This window comes from Anastrepha obliqua, chromosome 2 (genome assembly GCF_027943255.1).
Source record: "Anastrepha obliqua isolate idAnaObli1 chromosome 2, idAnaObli1_1.0, whole genome shotgun sequence".
NCBI lineage: Eukaryota > Metazoa > Arthropoda > Insecta > Diptera > Tephritidae > Anastrepha > Anastrepha obliqua.
Window position 1 is genome coordinate 30,580,467 of NC_072893.1, and position 27,934 is coordinate 30,608,400.

General features: G+C 38.4%; 1 protein-coding gene across 1 annotated transcript in view; it reads left to right on the forward strand.

Moving 5' to 3' along the window:
* LOC129239361 (uncharacterized) overlaps positions 1-27,193 on the forward strand; it is a 91,124-nt gene extending 63,931 nt beyond the window's left edge. The window contains exons 2-13 of the mRNA XM_054874815.1: positions 2,186-3,028; positions 3,074-4,686; positions 6,502-6,804; positions 6,898-7,211; positions 7,301-7,816; positions 11,129-11,828; positions 12,894-13,442; positions 13,534-14,757; positions 19,904-20,034; positions 22,414-23,181; positions 23,278-23,418; positions 27,096-27,193. Of these exons, the coding sequence (XP_054730790.1) occupies positions 2,202-3,028; positions 3,074-4,686; positions 6,502-6,804; positions 6,898-7,211; positions 7,301-7,816; positions 11,129-11,828; positions 12,894-13,442; positions 13,534-14,757; positions 19,904-20,034; positions 22,414-23,181; positions 23,278-23,418; positions 27,096-27,167 (7,158 nt within the window). The 5' untranslated portion in view covers positions 2,186-2,201 and the 3' untranslated portion in view covers positions 27,168-27,193. The remainder of the gene's footprint in view (positions 1-2,185; positions 3,029-3,073; positions 4,687-6,501; positions 6,805-6,897; positions 7,212-7,300; positions 7,817-11,128; positions 11,829-12,893; positions 13,443-13,533; positions 14,758-19,903; positions 20,035-22,413; positions 23,182-23,277; positions 23,419-27,095) is intronic.
* The last annotated feature ends 741 nt before the right edge of the window (positions 27,194-27,934 follow it).

The window sequence follows — 27,934 nt, forward strand, 5'->3', positions numbered from 1 at the left end:
AAAAAATCCTTAGATCAGGCGCAAGTCTTTTATGTTTTTCAAAAGCAGTAAAAATTTTATTGAAATCTACTAAGCGGTTTTGAAGTTACAGAGACCACCAGCTCAAAAAACATAGTTTTGAAAAAAACGCATTCAAAGTTTTGCTATCGATATCCGGAGCGGTCAAGCGCCCTTTGTTAATTGTTGAATAACTCGAAAAGTACTTATCGGATAAAAAAAAAATCGAATTTTTTGAAAATTCTGACTACCTCTAACCCCTTAAAAGAGATGATTCTTGAGATAAATTTTCTAAGAGTATTTTTCCAATTTTTCATGGCACTTGGAAGCCAAAACACCGATTTTCGTTGCGAAAAAATCGGTTACTTTTTTATTGTAAATTTACAATTATTTGGTTGTTATATTTGATGTAGATTTATAACAAAGATTTTTGTAACCAATTTTCGAACGATTCCTTTTTAGACAATTTTTTAACTTTTCAAAAGATTTATTTGTGAAAAATGTTAAACAAAAAAATCGGCATAGTTTTTTTTTAATTTGGAAATTTTTTAAACGTGCGTTTACGCGATGTGTTCAAAAAGTATCGCGGATTTTGTGTTTTTTCAAAAATTGTTTATTTATTCATTGATATCTATTTTGTCCCCTCCAAAGTAATCCCCGTGAGACGTTAAGCACTTGTGCCAGCGTTTTTTCCAATCTTCGAAGCACTTCAAAAAATAATTTTTTTTATCTTGTTCAGCTCCTCCTTCGATGCCGTCTTTATCTCGTCAATCGTAGCGTAGCGTCGTCCTTTTATGGACCTCTTCAGTTTCGGGAACAAGAAAAAGTCACAGGGGGCCAGATGTGGGGAATACGGTGGCTGTGGCATCTTTAGTGTGTTGTTTTTGGACAAAAAGTCGCGCACAAGCAACGTGATGCAAGAGCCAATTTTTGTTCTTCCACAAATCCGGGAGTTTCTGGCGGATTGCTTCGCGCAAATTGTGCATAACTTGCAGGTAATATTCCTTATTGACCGTCTTACCCTGTGGCAAGAACCCATGATGCACAACGCCCCTGCAATCGAAGAAAACAGTAAGCAAAACTTTTACATTCGACCGGAATTGGCGCGCTTTTTTGGTGTTGGTTCGTGCGGCAGCTTCCATTGGATGATTGAGCTTTAGTTTCCACGTCATAACCATAAACCAACGATTCGTCACCATTTGTGACCCTCTGGAGCAAATTCGGGTCGTCGCGAACAGAGTCCAACATCTCATTAGCAATGTTCTTGCGATTTTGCGGCGACCCGTCTCATGCCCAAATCATTGAAAAAAATCGAATGGCACAAGCCAATCGATATGTCTGATATATCTAGGTCCTCAGCAACTTCTCTAACGGTGATTCGACGATTGGCCAATACCATTTTCTTCACTTCATCAATTTTTTCGTCTGTTGTTGAAATGCATAACATTTTGTACCACCGATAAATGTTGCTTTGACCCAAAGTAGCTTCTCCGTATGACACAGTCAACATTCGGAAAGCATCCGCGCACTTAATTTCGTTTTTCACACAAAACTTGATACAAGTTCTTTGATCCATCTTTTTGAATAGGTAAAAATCGAAGACGAGCTGAAACACGTGCAAGCAAAGCAGCTTTCCACAATTAACTGAACATTCAAAATGGCCGAACTCGTCGGCATGAGTTAGAGCCATGAGTACCAACGTATCGCCACAAGAAAATTGAAATTCGAATATACGTAACCTGCGAAAATTCAAAATTCGCGATACTTTTCGAACACACCTCTTATACCCATATGTCGCGCATACGCTTATAGCTATTTATAGATGTCTTGTGTCACCGTAAATTTTGCTCAATAATTTATATAATTTACGATAAGTACAATAAAAGACCCAACGAAAAGTTTTCTATTAATTTCATTGTCCCTATGAAAAAATTCCCAAACTATGCTACTCTTCTCCACCGCTAGAGTGGCGAAAATCCCTTAAGTGATTTTCTACTATACAAAATATCTAAATACACATTTACCAAAAACAAAATGTTCATGAAAATTACTCAACTACCGTTACATATTAAAGTCAGTATTTTTTTTCTGCTCTCACTCTCTTTTCCGCTTCCATTTACTCATCCTTCAACTGAACTACGAAAAATATCAAACACCGTTACCGTTATTGTCAACACCAATACAACAGTGCACTGGCAATAATAATGGTAAGCACAACTACAATAACAACAATTGCTGCTGGACAACCAACGAGTAGCTTAAATCATCATCCGCATCAACAGCAACAGCAACCAGCGACGACACTAGGCTCAACCATAACCGCAACTGCAACCGCAAACAATTCCAATTACCAGAGATCAGCATCCCAGCAGCAACAGCAACAACAACATACACAGTCGTATCACCATCCATCATCGTCAACATCGTCATCGTCAGCGACACATAACAGCTATTACAACTCATTAACATTAAATGGTGTTGGTACTGGCGTTGGCGGCAACAACAACATCAGCAGCAATAGTAACTGTGCCATAAATAACAACAACGACAACGGCAGCAACGTCAAAAACAGAGTTGCCGCAAAAAACATTTCACTAAGTGGTTTCGTCACCACAGCGGAGCAAGAGAGTTGTGGTGTTGTTGTAGACCACAATTCATCTCACTACTCAGCGCGACCTTCGTCATTGTATAACGGCAGTGGTAATATTGCTGACGACGGCCAGACTGTAGGTAACAGCGGCAGATCCACAACAACAATAACAGCAGCAGCAGCAGAGGAAACCGCAAGCGTAGACCAACAGCCACAAAGTCATGAACCGGCAGCAGTCACAAAGTCACCAACAAAAACTGTGAATTTATCGCAAGCGCTGCTCTCCACATCACCGCCGCTACTGAACGATCAAATATCGCTACTATTTCCCAAGTGTCGACCACGTCAATTGTCGCCCAATAACAACGCGCCAGCCAGTCGCAGCAGCAACACGCAGAGTAAAAGTCAGAATAGCTGCGATAGTGAAGTCTTGAACGCTACGCGAGCGCTCCAAGGCGAAGCATACATTTCAAACACCGTCAACAGTCACAATAAGCGCGTGAACTCTTCACTTGAGCACGACGTGGGCAACGAATCCGGAACGATCGTGAGAGCAGCAGCCGCACCACCACAGCCGACCACTACAAACTATTATAAAAGCGTCAATATTATCACCCAATCACCACCACCGCCCTCAACGTCTTCGGTATCATCCGAGTCGCTGTCGTCGGTGACGCCGCGCATTTCTACGAATCCCTTTCTCAGTCACACAGACAGCGTGGAGAAAAAACCACTCGAACGCGCATCACGCCATCAACACAAATACAGCGACGAAGAGAGAAGTACCGTAAGCAATCGTCACGCGCGCAACGACAAACGTGACGCTGTTCACTACAACGATCACGGTATCTGCGACGACGACGAGGACGAAAACATTAACGATAACAATATCGTAGAAGACGAAGAGCTGCCAGTGCCCTCGTATCCTCCAACATTTTACTATCACACCGAAACCAAACATTCACAACCACAAACGCGACAACGCCATCATCAAACCGGCGACAGCAGCAATAGTTACGAGATGCCGCGCAAACGCGCCAGTTATGGGTCGCATCACCACGCCCAGCAGCCGTACACACATTTCGCAACCTCGGCGTCACAGCAGCATCAACAAGTACAGTTGGCACAGCACAAGCAGTCAAACCATAACTCGAACGCAGCAGCGAGCAGCTTGAATCAGAATCCATTCATTAAAGATGGCAACTATTGGGAAGGACGTGAAGCGCCAGTATCAGCGCATAGCGCAGACAATACTGAACGTACGCGTTTACCACCCCACTATAATGATATAGACGACGCGGAGTCACACAACATACCAACGTCTGTTAGCACACAATCGTCAACGTTCGGTTCTACGACCACGACAGCACCAATTGCTAGCGCAGCGTCCAGCACCTCCGCTCGACGCGCCTATCACCAGCAACAGCCTTATACAAATAGTGTCCCACCCCGGCAACACCATCCACAACAGCTGCAGCGGCCACAATCGCACATCAGCCGACTTAGTCGAACTACTATTGAACCAGGCACTGGAGAACATTTTGCGGAAACGGCTTCAAAACACGGATTCCACCAGAAACAACAGCAGCAACAAAGTAGTCTACAAGCCGTGCAAAATTCATGTGCCGAAGGTCTCACTCCACTCGCCAGTCATTATTTGTATGGCAGCAAAACATCCCTGGAACAGCAGCACCAACAAAATGTCATTAATGTCAGCGATAACAGTATACTCGTCGAGCGTGAAATAAGAGAACGTGATAGAGAACAACGTGAGCAGCGGAAAGCTGCGGCAGCATATGGCGAGTGGGAAAGAGAACGTGAACGAGAGCGAGAATGGGAACTGGAACGTGAACGAGAACGCGAACGAGAAAGGGAAAGAGACAAGGAAAGAGAAAGAGAAAAAGGGCGAGACCGCGAACGCGATTTTGAAAGGGAGCAAGGTCGTTGCAGTGAGCTCTACTTGGGCGGATCACAACAGTATCAACCAGCAAAACATCGTAATTCCAGGAAAAACAGCAATGTCGGAGATACAAATGGACATTCTGCGGTTAGCAATGGTGAAGTGGTCGTCTTTGATGATATCACCGAGAGTTGGCAAAGTGAGTATGAAAAGTTTTGTTCGTAGGCAATAGGCCCAAAGGGTTCGGTCCCAAGAGAAGGGGGAAAGGGGTTGGTTCGTGATTGGTTATAGTTGAGCCTTCTGCTTTTTTCCCGAAAGTAACATATGTAGGTCTCACGAAAGCGCTGAAGCTTTTGGTTTCCGACATGTTTAGGAGACGGAGAATGTCTTGTGTACCTCCTTCCGTAACATACCAAATGAAAAATGCATCAAAACAGGGTATAGTGTTATGCCCCTCAACTGGAAGCATCTGCACTTTACGGAATACATGGATTATATTCTGGAGGCTACAGTCGTTACTGTTTTACGTGTGGTAATATGGCATCGGTAGTCTAGCGTAAGTGGACGTTCCTCGCACTTTTCCCAATTTACCTACTTTCCCTGTTTATAAAACAAAAAAAAAACCCTATCCTTTCCATCCTTACTCCCGCACAATAGTCTGCGCATTATTTGCATTGTGGCTGCTAAAAACAAGCAAAAACAAAGCAAAAGCCACAGTTATACATTGCATCAAGTGGCGCCAGCAAGAGGAAGCGGACAGCCGCGGTAATAGCGCAGACACACCACTTTACCGAAGTCATCAACCATATGTAAGATCCTTCTGGTAGAAAAATGTGACACACAGATGGCGCTCCAAGCAGTAAGAAGGCATTGTTCCTAAGCAACGACAGGTGGGCATTCCCACTACTTAGAACTGATCACGGCAGGCTAATGACCTACCCTGTCAGAAATCAAATAGATTAACGAATCTAAGGCAAGGCAAGTCTTGTCCCGAGAGGAGTGAACAAGAAGAAAACAAAAATGTGGCCTAGCCAGCTGATCGACTTAAATGCCACCAACAACTTTTCTTGGTCCTTGTCCTAAGTGCTACGGAAGCTTATTGCGTAATCAAGGAGAACAATCGCGTGCAGGAAAACTAACTAATTTTCACTGTAAGCTTCGATGTGTCATCGACATGACTCGTCTGCCATATGGTGATTAGGGATGCCGTAGTTTTAATAGTCCAGGTAGCGAGAGGTTAAAGAATACTCAGGAGAAGACACTATCCTGTGGGAGAGAGCCTCTGTTTAATGCTTCTTTGTTCAGATGTTTGCTATCGAAAAATTACTGAGACTATCGATTACGTGGATAATTCGTCGATTACCATTTCAATGCCAATAATGTAGAAGGGATCTCGATATTCTTTAGCGGAGTTTTTCCATAGTTTTTAGGCTTAGTAGAATCGAAAACTTTCATAAATGTAACGCTACTGAGACAGCTTGTTACAGGAACGCTTTTGATTTAGGCCACCGAGATATGTTGTAAGAATGGAAGACCTTGAGAAAGTACGCTACCCTCGTTTGATGCAAAGCTCATTCCATCTGAACTAATTACGATAAGGAGTACTGAGGCAATTATTTTATATTATGACTAAGAAGATGGAATCGTTATATAGTAAAAACTTTGCTGTACATTTTTAAACCATAAATCAAAAATACTACTTCTCAAATTTTTGTATCTGGTAGGTCGGTGGAATAATTGACTACCTCAGTCGATGACTCTGTCGATTGGTGGTAGCCAAATAAACGTTTATCTTATGCTGCCTAATAGTTATCCATTGTGTATAGTGCGACCATAGTAAAATTTAAGCACATGAGATGGCAGAGCTTATCCAAAGTACAATCATTGAAGTCTGCCAAATTGCGGCTTTCCATAAAATTTTTTTTACATTTATAGCAGCACCGTAACAGTACGGCTTCCGCATTTATCTAACCTACAATCATCAACATTTTTCTTAACTATTTTTTGCTCACAGACTTGAGAGTAACAACCGACACAAGTGTCCCAACAATGCCACCTGCTTCGACTCGACAACACTTACAGCAGCAACAGCAGCAGCAGCAGCAGAGCCACAGACAACCCACATCCTTGACACTGGTTGACGACAAAGACGAATACGTTGAACAAGTCATCAGCCAGCATGCCGATGTGGAGGTAGCAGGAAATCACAACACTAGCAACAATAACACGTCAATAATATATAAGGATCATACAAAGAGATACTTGGAGCGAAGTAGCTACACAATGCACGCAGTGGAAACGCGACACGGCATCATAGGTACGTTAGACTTTGGGGACTACACCTTTTACTTTTTTCAGTGGATTTATTGCCAACAGCCACCAATGACACTATTTTATATTTTGTGCACAGAATACGAGGGCTCACCACGTCGCATTGGTGCGCAATCACTTGGCATTATGCCCGCGGATGATGAAGCCGAGGAGGCGGTGGCGGCGGCGGCGGCAGGTGCAGAGGAGGAAGTTGAAATGGATGTAGATGTGGGGCTGCCAATGCAACCAAATTCGTCGCACGTACAGCAAACGCATAGCCAACAGCACTCAACAAAGGTAGCTACAACAGCAACAACCTCTAATAATGGCGGTGGTGGCAGTCAATATACAACAGTAACAACTACGCACAATTCGCCACAGCAACAATATCCGGCGCGTCCCGGTTTCCCACAGGTGAAGCCATCACTTGCTGGTGTTTTTTTTTTTTTTGTTTTTTGGTTTTTTGATTTCACTAACGTTGACCTCAACATTTCTCATTGCAGCGTATTATTTCACCGCCGCGTGAGAGCACTCCGCCAATAATGCTGCTGAGCCATAATAATTCTAAACAGCAGCAACAACAACAGCAACAGCTAGAATATCAGCAACAACTGCAACCACAAGCGTTGCCGCAGCGGCAATCGTCACCGCCCACGGCTTGCACTTTGGACAATAACGCCGAGGATACAAGTAATGATGTATCCGAGATTGGCACAATTTCCGATTTGACCACACCGGAGGCAATATCGGCAACGGGTGCGCCAACAACGCCCACACGTACCACCGATTCACCGGCGGTTAATGCGACCAACAATACAGCAATGCCACCAAGTACGAGCGCCATGGCGTGCAAACCAGTAGCGACGTTTAGTAGCAGCGCCTTTAGCATACCAACCAAGTCTTCGACGTTCGACTACCTCTACGAATTCTCCGAGACGCGCAAAGTGCTCGAGGAGTTCTTCAAGTGCCCCTCGATGGACGATCGGCCGATTGAAAATGGCAGTGATGTTGATAGTATCGTAAGTACAGAAGGGTTGTGGGTTATTGGTTATAAGTCATAGATTATCGCTTATGGGTTACAGGTTAAAAGTTTTAGGTTATGCGTAAGAGGGTTACAGGTTATATGATAATAAGGGATGCACGAGCAATTTCTTCATGTAGATTATAAATAATATATATTAGAGATTATGGATTATAGGTTATAAGTTATACCACCTTGATTAAAAAGTTCCCGCAATATATTCATAAAATTCGAAATACAGTCTGTGTCAGAAAAAAGGAGCGGCGATTATTCATGAAGTATAAAATATATATATTTAAAATTTTTTTTTCTTGAAAGTATGTACAAAACTACGAGTTGCAATTACTCAATAAGCCGTGTAGCCTGGCATCTTCTTCATGCTTTGACCCAGCTTTTCTGCCGACAAAGAGGACTCGATTTTGCGAACTTGACGCACGAGTTGCTTTAAATCATGGACTGGCCTTCCGGCCAGATGCGTTTTCATAGTTCCCCATACATTTTCAATGTGGTTGGCGTCTGGGGACTGGGAAGGCCAGTCCAATACTGTGACGCCATTTTCTTCTTTTGTTGTTTCTCAATGTGTTTTTCTAAGAGCAGTGGTTTTGATGATGTGGGACGGTAGGATATGTTCGCCTTCTTCAGTCGACGTTCGATGGTGTCGATACTCATTCTAATCTTTTCCTTTTTTAGCAAGAACTGATTGTGCTTGGCGTAGTCACAAAGAAGGGTCATGCAAAAAAAGTTGGACGATCACTTTATCCTGCTTTTTTGTCGTCATTCGCTTCAAGCCGCGCTCGGAAAAGTCATCAACATATTTGTACACCTTATACCGCTGATTCCACATCACAACAAACTTTTTTGATGTTTTAATCACCTTTGCAGCGGAGGCGTAAGATAATTTCAGCGCTTTCGAATGCGTGCATAAAAATACCGCCTCAAAACGCTTCGCGTACTTCTTACTCATTTTTGTTTGGTTGCGTTTACGGGAAAGTTTCGAACGACACTAACCTGAGCTAGGACTGGTGTCGTAGCCCTTGAGTGGGACTATTATGCAACAAAAATCAGAACGAAATATATCTTCTGACACAGACTGTACAAGTTTATACCTCAAAAATGATATTATCGCCTTCAAAGTACTCCCCCAACCAACTGCAAGGTACTTATGCCAGTGTTTGATCCAGCTCTCGAAACATTTGTGGAACTCTATTTTCGGTATAGCCATCAGAGCCGTCTTCAATTTTTCCATTACTTCCTTTCAGTTGTTAAAACGCGCTCCCCGTAGAAAAAAATCGAAGGGAGCCATATCAAATTACGGATAAGAAATAATTTTCTCCATGAAGTCAATAGGGCATGGAGACAAGAGAATACTTATGTTGCAACCAGGCTTCTTTGGCCGCAAATAGCTAAAACATGGTCAGGCTGGAATCACTCAACTTCTAAAGAAAAAACATCTTGAAGGTCGAGGCTCGTATCACCAGACTTTGGCTGCTAGGTAGGCAATCTTCTGGGCTAGCAATAATTTCGCATGAATACTGCAGAAGTTGCAGAGACGAGGAAGAGGAAGAAACCGTAGAACACTTTCTCTGTAATTGTCCAGCTTTGGCTAGGAGTAGAGCGAGGTTGTTAGGAAAATACTATTTTGACTCGCTTGCAGAACTCCGGTGTTGGGAAAAAACCTATCTTATGCTTCATAAGAGCGTCTAAATGGTGCCATGATAAATAAACACTAAAGTTCCCGTGTTACACAATGGGTCCACAATGGACCTATATGGTCTAAGTGAGTTGGGTACTCTGGCCGAGTGCCACAAAAACCTAACCTAACCATATCAGCTGAATTCGATGGGTGTTGGATAATATTCGTTTCGTTCTTGGACAAAAATTCTCGGACAATTATGGTGCTGTGCGACGGTGCATTATCGTGGGGCAAAATTCACGAGTTACTTTCCAACAAGTTCTTTCTCTTTTCGCGAACTGATTGACTTAAACGTCTCACAACGCCCAAATAATAGTCCTTATGTCAATGTCAAACCTTCAGGCCAAAATTCGTGGTCTACAATGTCATTGTAATCCATAAGAACCGTTAGAACTGCTTTCATTTTTGGCTGAAAACGATTTGGTTTTTTTTTGGTCTTGGTTAATTCGGAGCTCTCCACTCACTCGTCTGATGTCTGAATTTCGTGTCGTACTCAGAAACCCACTTCCCATCTCCAGTAATGATGTTCTCGGATCGGTCGGATTCAGCCTTGCAAGTCATGTCTTTGGCGATATCAACGCGATCCCTTTTTTGTATGAAATTCGGCGCATAACAAATGTTAAAGTCCTCTGCCAGTTCTCTTATGGTTAATTTGCGGTAATTGATCAACTTATCTTTCACTTTATTGATGTTCTCATCAATTTTCGATGTCGACGGCCTGCCACTACGATCGTGATCTTCGATGGACTTACGATCTCTTCTGAAGCGTTCATGACACTCGCAAACGGCTGCTTTCTTTAAATCAGTTGTCTTAGAGCGTCACCTGGTGGTTGTTCCGGGAACTCTTTGACCAAGGTGATATATTAGAGATTATTGGGTATACGTAATAGGTCATAGGTTATGAGTTGTAGGCTGCATGAGAAGTAAATGTGTTATATAATGGCTCGATTTGTATGGCAAAATCAAGACACAGACAAATTGGATTATCAGCTCGGCTAATTTACTAATTTATACGAAGGACGTATGCGCCACTTCGGCTTTCTTTTATTTATTTAAAAGCAACAGGTAACAATAACTTTTTTTCAAGCAAGTTCAAGCCACAGGTACGGTATCTTTAGGGCCGAACCACGCCATAGTGCCCATGACGGTTCGTTCTCGACTCGTTCTTGACTAAGTAAAATTGTACGAGATAGGAAACAATGTACTCATTCATACTATCCGTAACAGTAAAAATTCGGCGCGGTCCCATTCCGGTCATGATAAGTCTCAAATACATTTTTGTTCTAGATAAATGAAACTTGGAATGACATGGCCTCTAGGGAGAATTCTACTTACTACTAACCCCATTAAATGTAAACTAAGTCAGATTATTTAATGTGAATATCGTAACATTTTACCAGACTGAAAACGCAACGAGAATGAACCGTTATTGGCACTGTGGTGTAGAGGGACTCTCATTGTCGTGAGCAGTAGGTCAATAGCATAATTTGTCCAATAGGGAGTCTAGATGTGGCAGAGTAGCCTATTCCCAATTAATAGTAACTCTTCTATTAGATACCAATCGAAGGTAGATGGGTAACAACTGCAAATCATTCATATTTAATTTTTTATTCTTAGGACATTCAATACGAGTTCCAAAATAATTTGGATCGTGGCGACGATGATGATTTAGACTCCCACTCAAATGTTAATGTAGATGCCGAAGACGAAGACGATGAGGAGGAGGAAGACGAAGATGATGATGATGATGGCCTAATGGGCGTGGATATGGATGATATACATCCCCAGCATCACCACCACCACCAGCTACAGCAACAGCACAACAACCAAATGCGGCAGCTGCAAACGACATTGCAACAGCGCAACAGTCATCGAGAATCACAGTTACATTTGCAAGCATCACCAACGCAATACCGCCATCAGCAACAACAACCACAACAGCAACATCAAAAACAACATCAACAATACCTCCAGCAGCAGCCACTGCAACAATTGCAATCGCAACAGGAGGAACAACAACAAAGATCAACTAATCATCGCAATCGTGCACAACGTCATCAACAACAAAACAGCAGCAGCAATAATAGCACCAACAATAGCAACATCTACAATAATTCGGGGCATGCACATCGGCGGCGCTTTACCGCTAGCCCATTAATGCGTGACTTTGATTTCTTCCTGGATTCGGCCAGTCGCAGCAGTGGCGAACAATTGGATCAACAAGATGGTGTCAATCACAATCAGTTGGACACACCGAGCACTTACCGTTATTCGCCTGAGACAACGGACTACGACTCGAATTGTGGAGATTTGGATAGTGAGTATTAGAAATGTGTGCAGGATATGCGTTGATCTCTCTTTTTGTCGTTGGAGGACAGAGTTCCAAAGAAAGTAAGAGCCAGAGTTCCAATAGCGGCATGCCACTGCGATTTTTATAGCTTTTGTTTTGGTCAAGGAACAAAAATAGTAAAATTAAGGCGAATTGCGATGAGAGTGCATCTGAAAATATTCTCAAAACTAATTTGATCTGAAACATTAACTGGCTAGCAAACTGTCAGCTGCAAAGACCACCTTCTCCGGTCAAGCTACGATGCACTAGATACGGTTAGTTTGCTGGGTAGGCAACCTTTGATTGGGAAAAATCCGAGATCCAGGACAATACGAACCGACAACTACTGGACCGAACAGTATACAGACAGACCCTAAATGACATTCATAGGAAGACACTTACAACCTTCCTAAACTCCCTACCCCGAATGTCGTTATCGGACTTCAACCACCACCTATTGTAGACGAAGAGTTTCAGCTGCCTCGCGAGACCTGCGTAACTTTGGCCCAATTACGTTCTGGATACTGTAGTAGGTTAAACTCCTACCTATTCAGAATCGAAACCGACATACCCAACTTATGTCCAGCATGCAAAAGCACTCCGCACGATACTAACCACCATTTGACATGCCCCATAAAACCTACTCACCTAATACTCTGGACCCAACTTATCGAAGTTTCTTGAGCCGACCGTTGGATGAGCTAGAGGAAGATGGCCGGTAGATACATTACGCTGACAGGGTTTAGTAAGCTGCTATAACAACAACAACCACCACCTCCTCCGGACTCTAGAGTCTACGTTAGTGCAATTGAGATTTTTATCCATCCAAAGAATGTTATGCAATATTCTCGAAGTGAATAGAAATCACTAATTCTTACCCATGTCTACCGAAGACGGATATAACTACAACTGATTTCAGTATCGTAAATCCAACGGATTAGGAAATTACAGCCCTAAAAATTTAGATTTGTGCTAACTTAAAAGAAACTTGAAAAGTTTAGCAACTCCCTCGAATTGCGAAAAAACAAAAACCTTTAATCTTTCTTTTAACAGGTCTCTCGGGCGAAATAAATGGCGTCTCAACATCCTGTTCGAATTACACAAAATACTATGCCTCCAGCATGCCCGTGCTGGAGGACGGTCTCTCGTCGGGGCATACCTCCGACACGGAGAATAACAACCAAAATAATCTCAACAGCAACTTGCAGCAGCCGAGCACTGTGATACATCACAACCCCATCGGTAGCGGAGGTATTTCGATGCTGATGGACATGAAGCGCTTATCCACTAATAATAGCATAAATAGCATGAATAATCTCACTATATCGACAGCAGACGGTGGGGGTAGTGTTGGTGCTGAGCAGCGGAACAACTCAATATCGTCGAATATTTTGCGCGATACTCCCTACTTGCGCAAAAATGACAGCCCTACTGCAATAGTGGGCTTACAGGAAGATTCCGGACGCGATTCGGCACGCTCGAGCTCGAAACGTGATGGACGGGGAGGTGAACGCGAACTGCTAGGACAAAGTCCTACAAATAACAGCAACAATAAAGTATTCAAGAATATTGATCCTGAGCTGGATTCTCTTTATTCGATTAGTAAGTATTGTGACGATCCCATTTATGTATATGTTTTGTTTTTTCGAATTTCAAAGAGCTCACATAGTTTCGTATCTCCTTGCTACACTAGGTATTTTCCATCGGCCCGACATGGTGCAGATGACGCCGCCACCACCCGCACCAGCGCCACATCGCAAACCGAATATACTCAGCCCAGAACCGAAAATCCTACAACCCACGCCCTACAAAGAAAACCTACACGCTGCACCTGCACCACCCAGCGCAACTTCACCCATTAATGCACTCGGCGCAGCCACTGGCTCCAATGCGGGCAGCGGCGTTACATCTGTGGCATCAGCTATAAGCTCCACACTTAACCGTGGCAAAATACACACACAGCAGAGCAATGCTGCCATCTCACCGTCAGGCCACAGCACCGCACTACGCTCCAACCAAACACACGCGCAATCACAACCACCGCCTGTGCCATCACAGCCATTGCCATCATCGCAGACCCAATCACAATCACAATCGCAGCCACCGCCACCAATCCCAGAACGCAATATGCCGCGTACGCCTTCGCCTGTGATGAACTCACCCGTGTGGCTACCGCGCCATTTGGATAATAGCGCTAACAAAAGTCTGATCGCATCCTCGCCGGGACATCACTCGAAGAATCTGAGCGCCGATGAAGACGATGTTGATACCGATCTCGAAACAGATCGTCTGCTAGGCCATCAACGGCTGGACGATCAAGGTTATTACGACGAAAATAAGTCATGGGAATCGCGTAAGCTGCGCTCGTCTCTACTCTCGAAAATCTCGCCCAAGCAACAATTGGCGAGCACAAAAACACGCAACGGCTACAATGCTTTGCTCTCGACCACACCCGAAATCCCACCGCCGATACCACCGAAGAACACCACTAGCAAACTGCTCGACATTGATGGCTCCATGTCATCATCCGAGCATAGCGATAAATCGCCAATTAAATCGATCGACACACAAGACTGTGTTGTGGCGATGGGCAGTCCAGGCGGCTCGGATGGCTCCGCTTGCATTAGCAGCAACTCAAAGAAGGAGCTCGACTTGTCGACGATCAACTCAAATGGGCTGCCAAACAGCGGTGGCAGCAATAGTGGCAGTGGCAGTGGCAGCGGTAGTGGTAGCGCAGGTGGAGTTGGCAGTATTGGACTCGTTGGCACTGGCAATGCGAATGGCAGCGTTGGTGGCAGCGGCAGCGGCAGTGGCAGCGGTGGCGGCAGTGGCACTGGTAATGGCAGTGGTGTTGGTGGTGGCCACAGCAGCTCGGCTGGTTCCAATAGCACCAGCGGCGAAAAAAAAGTGAAAAAGAGTAAGAACAAAGAAGGTAAATGTATTGGGTTTATCTTCGCGCAAGTAGTGTCGTTTCACCAATTTTAGTCAACGTTGTTGTTGTTCCTATTAGAATAGCATTTTTGTGAATGGGCGTGCGGAATACTGCAAATGAATTCGTGTAGAGTTTGCTAATCATTTTCAAAATTGCATCAATTAAATTGTTGTAGTGTCTTTTTCCAAATTTTGTTGTACAAACTTGTGTTTTTCAAATATATTTATATATATATACATACATATATACTTTTGTTGTTTCGCAATTCGTTTGTAGTATTCGTGAATGCGATGAATTTGGTCGCTAAGTGACGCGCCCATTTGCAGTTGTTATTTTTTAATTTGTACAACATCGATCAAAAATCTTCTAACTACAATTTTCTAGTACAACTGAGATATTTTCAACATTCTGCTAATCTGTGATAACTCTTATTTTTGCATGCGTTCCGTTACGTTTCGTTTGTAACGAAAAAAATTATGTAAAACTGCTTTCAAACCGCCGCATACTTTGTAAGATAATATTTCTAAATGTTTTTTCAATTATTTCTAGTGTAGTGTCCGTGGCGAGAGAGTGAGAGTGAGTGTGTGGGTGTGAGACTTGTGTTTACTAACACATGCGCATTTAATAATATTACAAGTGATAGTAAAAATGCATTTTGAGCTTCATAATCTACCGTTTCATTTAGTTTAGTAGAATAAATTAAGCGTCAATTTCCAAATGAACATCGCGAAACATAACAAATGAAGTGTATGCCGTCAAAAATTTGATGTTTACAAAAATTATTTGTACTTTATTAAGGAGTTACATACGTCCAGCAGCTACAAAAATGCGCTAAAAGAAAAACTGGCATAACAATTTGTAATTTTTCTTTAGAAGATAAAAAATCACGTGACCCAAAGTAAACTGAAAAAAAAGTTGCCCCACGGGCATTGCATCATTTCTCCTTGAAATGTTGATGTATCTGTAAAAAATAAAAAAATCTTGTAAAATAAAGTTGTAGTTATAGTCTGTCGAGCCGGATTTTTGAATTTCGAAAAATTTTGCAATTTACGGGATTAAGGGGACCTGTAAGCGGCCATATTTTCCCTGATTTTCATTAAAATTATTTAAAATGAAGAAGTCAATATATTTTTTTCAAAATTGGCATACAGTTTATTTATACACTAAAATAATATAATTTTTTTTTTATTTTAATCATTTAAAATGACGGATTGTACACTTCAATTCTTCCAGGAAGGTCGCAGCGGGACTTCTCAGTCGGCGGGCATTGTAGCATCGGCGTCAGTGACCTGATTCGCGGAATTAAATGCTTAAAAAAAATGAATTTTGGGGCGAATTTTCCTACTGTTTTTGCTTCGAAAAAATTATTTTTTTTTAATTTTCGAAAACTTGAAACAAATAGAAAGTAATATCATAAAAAAGATGTGTGCAAAATTTCAGGGAGATCGGTCAATAACTTTTCGAGTTATCGTGTACGCCAATTCGAAATATATAGTTTTGAAAAAAACGCGCCCAAAGTTTGAATACAACGTAACTATACCTCTCCCAGCACTCGAACGCAAAGAATAGAGTCTTCACGGTTGACGATCTACAATACATATAATCCTTAAATTTACGTTCTAAAAATATTTTGCCATATTGGTAAAAGATTATATTAACTTTTAATGAAAAAAAATTTTTTTTCGAAATTTTACAGATATCTGTCCCTTTAAAATAAAAATATGCGTTTTACATTATAAATGTCACATTTTAATTATGTTTATAACATTTTTTAATAAAAATATCAAAAATCAAATCTATAAAGAAAACACTTTCGAATATTTAAAAAAAAACCGGATCAACAAATGTTAAAAACTGTATGAGTTATCATGCAAACTGTACCGGAAAAAGTAATTTCGAGAAAAACGAGTTTAAAATTCGAGGTACAAGAGCGCGCAGTCCACTCTCTACCTAGTTAATGGTTTGATTTAATTTTATTTCTTTTTGTTTTTGCACTTGATGTAATTTCTTTTTTTAATTTTTTTTTTTTTTTGAGTTTTCTTTATTTTATGTGTTATTTTATTTTTATGTCCCTATTATTATTTTTTGTTTTTATTTTTAATTATATTAATTTTTATTAATTTAATTTGATTTCTCTTTTATTTAGTCTACTTTATATCATTGAATTCTTTTATTTTTATTTTACTTTTACTTGTTTATTTCCTCCTCAGTTATTGATTTTATCACTGCTTTTAATTATATTTAACATTCTAAATAATTTAATTTAATTTAATTCTATTTTATTCTATTTTTATTTGCTTTGTTTATTTCCTTAGTTATTATTTCTTTTATTTATTTTTTATTATATTTAATTTAACACTTCGATTTAATTAAATGTTTTGATTTAATTTATTTATTTTTATATTGTTTTATTTTGTTTTCTTAAGTTTTGTGTTTTTAGTTTATTTTATTATTTTTAATTTTCCCAGTTAATATATTAAATTTTTTTTTTGTTATATTTAGTACGAGTATTCTACTTTGTTTCATATAATTTTATTTCATTTCAATTTTCTTTTTTGCTTTATTTAATTTTTTTTTTTATTTGTTTTTTTTTTAGTCTACTTTATTTTATGTGTTATTCTGTTTTAATTTCCTTAGTTTACATTTCTCCTGTTTTTCGATATTTTACTCTTTTATTTCCTCAGTTATTATTTTTTTGTTTTTATTTTTAATTATATTTAATCTTCTACTTTATTTGATTTAATTAAATTGTATTTCAATTTTTTGCATTGGATTATATTTTTGTTTTTTAAGATCTTTTTCTTCTTTTTTTAGTTCACTTTATTTCATTGAATTCTTTTCTTTTATTTTTGTTTTACTTTTATTCTTTTATTTCCTCAGTTATTGCTTTGTATCTTTGTTTTTGATTATTTTTAATATTGTAATTTATTTAATTTTATTTAATTCTTTTTATTTAATATTTAATATATTGAATTTTTTTTTTTTTTTATTTAATCATTCTTTATTTTATTTCTATTTTTTGTATTTGATTTTATTCTTATTTTATTTTATTCTTTTTTTGTTTTTTTTATGGGTTGCTTCATTTTTATTATTATTTCCTTTTCATTTGACTTTAGTGTTTTGTCAATTGTTTTCCTTTTTCGTTTATTTTTTTTTTTTATCTCTATAATTATTATTTTTTTATTATGTACATCTTCTATTTTATTTTAATATATTTTAGCAATATTTTTATTTGTTATTTCACTTTTTATTCTCCTTTATTTTTTTATTTTTTTTATTTTTATTTTATTTTATTATATTTTTTTGCATATGATCTTTTTTTTGTTTACTTTATGTATTACTTTATTTTTTATTTCCTCAGTTATTATTTTTATTTTTTGTTATATTTAGTTTTCAACTTTATTTGACTTAAATTAATTTTATTTCATACTATTTTCGTGCATTTGATTTCATTTCTTTTTTAGTAGTTTACTTTATTTTTTATTTCCTCAGTCATGACTTTTTTAATTTTTTTATTGTTATGTTTAACCTTCCACTTCATTTTAGTATATGTTTTTGCATTTGATTGTTTTATTTTGGTTTTTTTTTTAGTTTAGTTTATGTGTTTTTTTTTTAATTATTTCCTCAGTTATTATTTTTATTTTATTTTATATATATTTTTATTTTATTTTATTTTATTTTATATTTTTTTTTTATTATTTTTTATTTATTTTTTTATTTTTTTTTTATTTAGTTAAAGTTTATATTATTTTTCATTCGATTTTATTTTTTTCAAGTTTTTCCTGTTTTTTTTTTTTGTTTACTTTATTTTTTGTATCACTTTATTTATTATTTTACCTTTTCTTATTTCCTCTATTATTATTATTTTTTAATTATGTGGATCTACTCCTCTTTTTTATATAATATAATTTATATTTTTTTTAATTCTCAATTTTTATTCTCTATTTGTTATTATATTTTACCTTCTACTTTATTTGATTTAATTTAATTGAAATTTATATAGTTTTTTTTTAGTTTGCTCTATTTTTTACTCTGCTGTATTACTTTATTTGTTAATTAACATTATTGTTTCTATTTTTAGTTATCGGTAATCTACTGTTTTATTTGATTTAATTTGTTTAAAAAAAACAAATATTTTAATTTAGCTTATTCGATTTTATTTTATTTTTTAAGTTTTTTGCTTGATTTATTTAATGTGTTTTTTACTTTATTTTTCATTTTACTGTTTTATTTGCTCAGTTATTATTTTTTTTCATATTTTGTTTTTCAAATGTTATTATTATTTATACTTATTATTTTTTAATGTCTAATCGCATACTTTATGTGATTCAATATTTTTTTTTTTTTTATTTCAAGTTTTCGTTTATTTTTTTATTTCTTTAGTTACTATTTTTTTATTACATACATTAATTAATTTTTTTTTAATTTATTTATTTTACTTTATTCTATTTATTTATCAATTAGTAACTACTTTTTTATTATATTTGTTTTTATTTATAATTTTTTTATTATATTTGTTGCTCTATTTAATTAAATTTTTTCAACTAGATTTCTTTTCTTTTGTTTTATTTTATTTTTAGACTTATTTTGCTATATTTAATTTTTTTAATATGTTTAATCTCATACTTTATGCATTTAAGTTTTTTTGTCTTTTTTTATGCTTTATTTAATTAAATTCTTTGATTTGATTTGATGTTTTTTTATCTTATCTTATCTTTTATTACTTATTATTTTATTGTTATTATTTTTTAATTAGCCTCCAACATGATTTAGGTTTGATTTCATTGTCATTTTATTTATTTATTTACTCTATAAACATAGTAAAATAAGAAGATCTTTGCTACATTTTTATTATCTTCGCTTTTTCAAAACTTTTTTAAACAGTTAAGTGAAAATTCGGCCTAACATTTTCGGTAGTGACTTCCACTCGAATCCACACACTCAGGCACGGACACTTAGAAAATGCTTTATAATAGAAATTTTCTCATGCTCATATTTAAAATATATTTATACAAAATTAAATTAAGTTTCTGATTAACTTTTAATTTTTCCACACATTTCTACCCTCGCCATCCTAAAATGTAAACCAACACCGTTTACAAATAATTACACACACAAACTCACATAATAGGTGGCGCAGTGCTGATTGAGGGTGTACTCTTTCGCGCCAAGTATCTGGGTTCCACACAGCTGGTTTGTGAGGGTCAACCTACGAAATCGACGCGTATGATGCAAGCCGAAGAGGCGGTCTCACGCATTAAGGTAAGTCACCATATTTTTTTTTCTTTATTTAAATTTTTTGGTAGTGCTCATTGGTCAAGACCCCGCAATTCATTTGCATAATTTTACCTGCATGAAAAAATTATCTAGACTTCTTTACACTTTTGGACATTTTTCACATACGAGTATAAGTACACATTTAGAGAACCTTTTTTTCAGAGTGACCGAGAAATTATTTACCATAAATATTAAAATCGAACTTATAAATTTTCGAACCGAAAGATTTCAATCAAATGATATTGCGACATACCGAAAAAAAATATTGTATTTTATAAATCTTTTATCTAATCGAAAGTTGAACTCCCGTAGAAATTTGAGGAATCTATAAAAATCATATATTCGAAATATTTGATTCGACATTCGATGTGTCGTAAATGAAAAAAAATTAAAACAACGGATAATTTGGTAAAACAAATACTTATACAGCTGGTCCCCAAACTACTATTTCCAATACAGAACCATCTTTGGTGACGTCCCTCCTCCACTATTCAAAGTAAATACAATGTTATTCTCTCGCTGGCTAATTACATTATAGCCTTTTCAATAAGTGAAAAGTATCTAAGGTGGAATTCTTGTTGATTGCGAATCTCCTTCTTCTGCTTGATTGGCATGATAATGGCTTAAACGATTTTGGGCGAGTTTCACAAAGCGCGCTAGTCGTTTCGTTCTTGTGCTAACCGGCACCAGTTGGACACACCAAGTAAAGCCAGTCCCACTCCACCTGAGCTTTCCAACTCAGAGGAGGCCTTCCTCTTCCTCTGCTACCACCAGCTGGAACCGCATAGAATACCTCGTGATGTCTGAAACTATGTTTGGTATCAAACAGCTCGGAAAGAACCTTCCCAATTCTGATGGAAGGAACAACGCCAATTTGCATAGCCGTATTAGTTTTTCGGGGATACCAAATTCAGACATCGCGGCCTGTAGGCAATCCCTTTTGGTGCTGTCGAATACAGCTTTAGAATCAGCAAAAAGATGGTGCGAGTCGAGTCTCCTTTCATGGGTGAAAGTGAAGCTTTCAACAACAACCGAAGACTTGCTCTCTGTACATTACAAATAAAGAATACCGAGCATTATAAGAAAATTCCAGCAATAGGTAGAACGCATGTAAAACAAAAGCTCTTAGCGACCGACTTTATAATTCCGTATGCGGCTGATATCCGAAGCTGTAAGCGCCCAGAGGTGCTTAAATTAAAAATTTAGATTCGAAGTTATGTTGAGCCTGATCGCATGAGTTCTCATCGAATAATAATCAGTCCAAACCACCACCACTATTGAGATATGTGGCTTGTTAATGCCGAAATATGGTTCGGCAACCTCCGATCTACCCGTGAACAAAAACACTTTACAAGTCTGCAATTCAGGATGGTCGCCCAGCGTTTCGCTTTTGAAGCAAACTGGAGATCCATCCTTTAAAGAACAGACCGCTGATAGCCAGAGAAATACCTACTCTCGTTTTGCTCGATGAACCCAACTCATCAGTTTCACATTTTTGTGCAATGACGACGGGATGATCCGGTACCAATAAGGTTTATCGCGAAATATTTAGATGTATTTGATGGAAAGTCAGACATTTCTCGCTTCATTTAGATGGTATCATCAGCAAGTCCAAGCACTTGATTGCAGCTAAAGGATATTTCTCTAGTGAACAGTATAACAACTCTAATTCTGTTTGGAAAGTCTTGCAAAGATCCGAAAGCCCGAATATGCGCTGAGTCGAAAGTTCATGACATAAAACTCCATCCCCAAATTTTCCATCCATCTTCGAATCGTACATAACAAATTCACTGGGATTTGTTATGAGACACCTATTTTTCATTTGAGAGAATGTGGGTTAATAAGGTTCCGTATGTACCCAACCTAAGTGCGCTCGGTCAGTCTAATCGGAAATAAAGCTTTTGTGAATTTTCGAAAAGTCCGTGGTATATATAAGTGTAAATAATATAATATACGATAACATTTTTTTTCTACATTAAATTATATTTTTGCATGTGCCTATGTTCACCTTTCCCAAATAAAGCCAAACATTTTATAAATAAACAAAATGGCGGAATTCAATTATTACCTCCAAGAATTTGCAGTCGGTAGTTAATAATCATGTACGAATACATTTCAATAAAAACATGTATGTGTAATTCTTAACATTGAATATGCTTTGTATTTTCATGAACATTCTTAACTGTGCTGGACCAACCCTAAGGCTCTGGTGAGTATTCGACTCATTTATCATGCTTTCATTTGCTTCTAAAAAAATTGTAAAAGTAAATTTGCTCGCATTTCTTTATTTCACTTAGGTGGTTAACCTTAACTTCACTTGCATTTCAATCGATTTACGAAATTCTCCTCTGTCTTATCTTTCAGGCACCAGATGGCGATGTACAGCCCAGCACCGAGGTGGACCTCTTCATATCAACGGAAAAGATAATGGTTCTCAACACAGACCTCAAGGAAATCATGATGGACCATGCGCTGCGCACCATCTCCTATATTGCGGATATTGGCGATCTGGTTGTGTTGATGGCTCGGCGCCGTTTCGTGCCGCAGGATATTGATGATGCGCCCAAACCGAATCGCACACCAAAGATGATCTGTCACGTCTTTGAAAGTGATGAAGCGCAATTTATTGCACAGTCAATTGGACAGGCATTCCAGGTGGCTTACATGGAATTCCTTAAAGCAAATGGAATTGAGGATCATAGTTTTGTCAAAGAAATGGACTATCAAGAGGTACTCAACAGTCAGGAGATCTTCGGTGATGAGCTGGAGATATTCGCCAAGAAGGAGCTGCAAAAGGAAGTGGTCGTACCAAAGGCCAAGGGCGAGATATTAGGTGTGGTGATTGTGGAGAGCGGTTGGGGTTCAATGTTGCCAACTGTGGTCATTGCGAATCTCATGTCGTCCGGGGCTGCGGCGCGTTGTGGTCAATTGAATATTGGCGATCAGTTGATAGCCATCAATGGCTTAAGCTTGGTCGGACTGCCGTTATCCACGTGTCAAACCTACATAAAGAATACTAAAAATCAGACTGTGGTGAAGTTTACGGTAGTGCCGTGTGCTCCCGTGGTCGAGGTTAAGATTAAAAGACCCAATACCAAATACCAGCTGGGTTTCAGTGTGCAAAATGGTGTGGTGAGTAAATTGACGAATGAAACTTGAAAATACTTGAACTTCAAATAGCACTTTGAAATATTGATACACTTTTTTCCCCTCCCAAAACTTTTACAGATCTGCAGTTTATTGCGTGGCGGCATTGCTGAGCGTGGCGGAGTGCGTGTGGGTCACCGTATAATTGAAATAAATAATCAAAGTGTGGTGGCAGTGCCACACGAGAAGATCGTCAATCTGCTGGCGACTTCTGTGGGCGAGGTGAGCTTGTGTTTCGATTTTATTTTCAATAAAAAAATAACACATTGAACTTGTAAAAAGTAGTTCTTTAATTCAGCTTTTTATTTTTACATAAAATTTTATCTAAAAGCCTAAAACACATCACAAAAAGTGCTAATGTGAAGAAAGTCGAATTTAATACACAAACAAAGTTATTTGATAGGCTGTGTAAATCAGCCATCGATTTATTCATGCAAAATGGATTCGTCCATGTATAATGGCTCTGCAACTCTGATCCGATCTGAAATAATCTCAGCAGCATTTTTGACTAAAGCATTCAACGATTTTTTAGTTCTCACGTGCAGTTTTCTCGCTCTTCAAGTGAGGAATTTCTTTTTTTTTTTTAAGTGACAAAAAGGCCGAAGAATATTTTTAGCTCTGGAAGCGGTTCGCGCACAGATCATACTTTTAACGTAGCCCAAGAGATAGAATTCCAATAGTTTAAAATCGCATTATCTCGGCATTCATTTGGCCATATTGTCTCGTGAAAAAATGCGTCCTGGGAACTCCGTTCGCAATAAGGTCATTGTTTCATGCGCTGTACGGCAGGTGACACCGTGCCGTTGAAACCATAAAACGTTTGGGTCACTTTTGCGCTTTGTTCATCTGGGACTCGCTTCATGACTAAGTTCACCTACGCCTGTAGTATCAATTGTCGAGAAACTGAATTTGTAAGAAACGCACAATCGCATCCGGCTAATTTGGGTCCCGGAACACATGAGTATAACTGGAAACGAAGAGCATGTATTGGCTAGAGAGGCTGTGGCCTCGTGACTAATAATACAAGAGCTCTTCCTTGCTATGGGACAACACACCATCATGGATAAGATTAGAAGTGAAGAGCAAGGGCTAATGGGGGTTAACTGGCACCAAACTATGGACTTACGCCAGGCGAAATCCTCACTCTTGAGTACAACCGAAAAAGGTTTAAAAAACAGACTGCGCAGTCATCTGCACATTATCGGGGTTTGGTCTATGGACGTTTGGCGTATTCTGCGACCAATCCCAGGAGACTCCAATGCACCTTTTGCTTGAATTCAGCGCTATAACGCGGAAGAAAGGCACATACGCTTAGTCCAACTCAACTCTATCTTAAGTTTAATAAATGAACTGGATCTAGATTAGGTACTGTAATGAGTAGGGGCTACAAAAGGCCATGGGGTTGAAGTACAAACCTTTAATAAATCTAAATCTCAAAATCTAAACAACTAATTCGAGCTCTAGAGCCAAAACTGGATAGTGGCACTTACGCAAATCGGCCTGGTGAGTAAATCATCTTAGATCTTTGCGGAAACCTTTTATCAGCTTGATGCAATTGATGATGATTGTAGAGTCGCAATGGAGAGTCGTTGCTTTTGGATTGAATTGCATTTCTCGCGGCAACAGCGAACGCATCGTCCTGAGCAGGTATAATGATTAAATATTTTACATGCCCGTCTCAATTTTTTCGTCAGTATATTTATTTAATAGCCACGCCTCGTATACATCTTTCATATGAACTTAGCATTTCTTCTATCAAACAACTGCGGTCCCACCCTCACGAATGTAAGGGGCAACATCAATGCAAAAACTGGCCTGTTGTTGCTTATTATGAAATGTGATATCGAACTTATATAAGGTTGTCAAAAAAGTCTTGCGGTATTTTTATTGAATTTTCAATTGTTCATAAAATTGGTTATAATAATGCGATTTAAGTCAAATATGCGCCGTTTTGTTCGATGACGAGTTCCCAACGAGATGCCAACTTCATAATGCCCCTCTTATAGAAGCTCGCTTCCCTATTGTCAAAAAACTCGCAGAGCCAATTTTCACAGGACTCTCTTGTGGACAACTTCCGACTACCAAGCTCGTTTGCCATCGACAGAAATAGGTAGTAATCACTTGGTGCGAGATCCGGACTATACGGTGGATGCAAAAGAACCTCCCATCCGAGCTCCCGGAGCTTCTGGCGCATCACCAAAGATGTGTGTGGCCTGGCGTTGTCCTGGTGGAAGACAATTCGGCCTCTGTTGATGAAAGATGGTCTCTTCTGCATGAGTGCTGCATTCAAGCGGTCCAGTTGTTGGCAGTACAGGTCCGAATTGAGCGTTTGGCCATAGGGGAGCAGCTTATAGTGGATGATTCCCTGCCAATCCCACCAAACACACAGAAGCAGCAAATCGCACAACTACAGAGACCGGCACTCGTAGTGCAACCAATTAAAAAGGCCATAAATTTAGTTTGGAAAATTACTTTTATTCCATTCAAAGTAAAAAATGTGTGAAAATAATACAAAATTAAGAATCAATTTACGTTTGCTCGATATGACCACCTTTTGCCTTCACTATGGCCTCGAGATGGTCCAGAAACGAAGCGCAAGCTGCCCGAATGTGATTTGCAGGTATTTTGGCCCACTCGCTTTTTTTAACGCCCCGAGTTTGATGAATCTTTTAGTTTGGACTCGGACCTTGCTCTCCAAAATGGCCCAAAGAGAATAATCCATCGGATTTGCGTCTGGTGAATTTGAGAGCCATTGTGTGGACGTTATGAAGTTCGGCACGTTTTTTTCCAGCCATTCTTGGTTCACTCAAGACTTGTGTCACGGTGCCGAGTCCTGTTGACACGTCCATGGTCTGCCACCGAAATGTTTGTCTGCCTACGTCTTCCAAGTAACCTCCAGAATACTTTTCCGATAATATCTCTTTCTCAATTTCAAAGATTTTCTCGTCAGAAAATAACAGACAGAAGCAACTCCTTCGCTCTCTCAAGTCTGACTTGCTGCTTTGGTGTGAGATCATGCGCCTTTGGATCTTGTAAGGCTTGACTTTGAGACTATTTTTCAATATGCGGCGGATACTGCGGTCAGATATTTTCAGTTCGTTCGCCATTTGATTGGCCCCTCGTCGGGGATTTCGGGGATTTTCAAGTCGCTTTTTCACTTTTTGAACCATTTTACGTGACGTTGCAGTCTTTTGATGACCGTCTCCATGACGTTTCGTGATGCTACCAGTATCATTGTAACGAGCAATGGTGCGATAAACAAAAACTTGATTTACATTAAGGTGCTCAAGCTCACGAACGATCGCTGGTTGTGATATTCTAGCCAAATATAATGCAATCGCACTATTACGATTGAAATCCATTACTGATTTTCTTTGTCACGGCAAAATGCTTCTGCGCGCTTGTAAACAATACTCTGGACTGTGATTTAGCCAACTAACAGAAACGGGCATCAGCTCCGCGAGCGGTCTGAAGTTGGTTACACTTCGAGTGACGGATCCTGTAAATTATTATTATTTTTTTTTTGTTTTGTTTGTAGGGACAACTAGCAAGTCCAGCACTCAGACACAATTAAGTCCATTGTACTACACTTGGATTCCCTTTTAATTTTCTTTAAATCTGAGAAATCTGAGTAGATCTTGTTGTGCCAAGGAGCCAAGGTGGTTGCTTCTTAACACATCAGTGCCAAAGGCCTCAAACCTATAAATTAACTATTGCTTCTATTTGCCTCTTCTTCCCTTCGTTAGAAATAATAATTCAGACCAAAAACACTAAAATACTCCACCGAATCAATTTCTATGAAGAAAAACCTTGACCAGTCTTGACAGCTCATCATTTTTGGAGCTAAATGCCTTATGTGAACGTACTTTTACTCAAGTTCTGCAATTACTTTCTTCCAGATTCTAATGAAAACTATGCCGACATCAATGTTCCGATTACTTACCGGCCAGGAGAATCCAATCTATATTTAAGGCAAGCGTATTTGAATAAAAATAAAAAGTAGCTATTTAAAAAATAAACAAAACTTTAAACTGGCTATAACACATGTTTACTATGCTGATGAATAAACCAAAAACTTATACTTACCTTAACAAATACATATAAATAAATGAATAGTTGCGAGTCACCTTTAGCAATTTAAGCGAAACTTCACACCTGTATTTCCAAAAACAATAAAAAAAAACAAAAAAAGTAAAAGTAAAAATAAAAATAAAAATGAAAATTAATATAAAAATAAAAAGGAAAATAAAAATGAAATAAAAATAAAATAAAAATGAAAATGAAAATTAATTTAAAAATAAATATAAAAATACAAAAACAAATAAATGAGGCATTCAAATATTAAATTAATCAATTGTAAATTACAGTTTGTTAACTATTCTAAAACAACAATAACAACAATAACTTTGGCAAATGGAAAATGAAAATATTCATTAGAGCATCATAAAACATACACACACACATAAACGCATACAAATATTTATAAATATAATTGAAATGCATAAAGCAAAGCAAATACGCAAAGCGAAATGAAGTTTGAAAAATACTCGAAGCACTTCAAAAACACTTAAAAATACACGCATATGCATATAAAGAAAAGAAAGACAGAAAACAGAAAAAATAACGATAAGCCATAAGCGTTCGCAAAAACCAAAATGAACTAAAAATTAAACTGCCTTGCAGGCAAAATATTTCTATGTATGTATTTACTCTGTTAGCTGCCTAACTAACTAGCGTT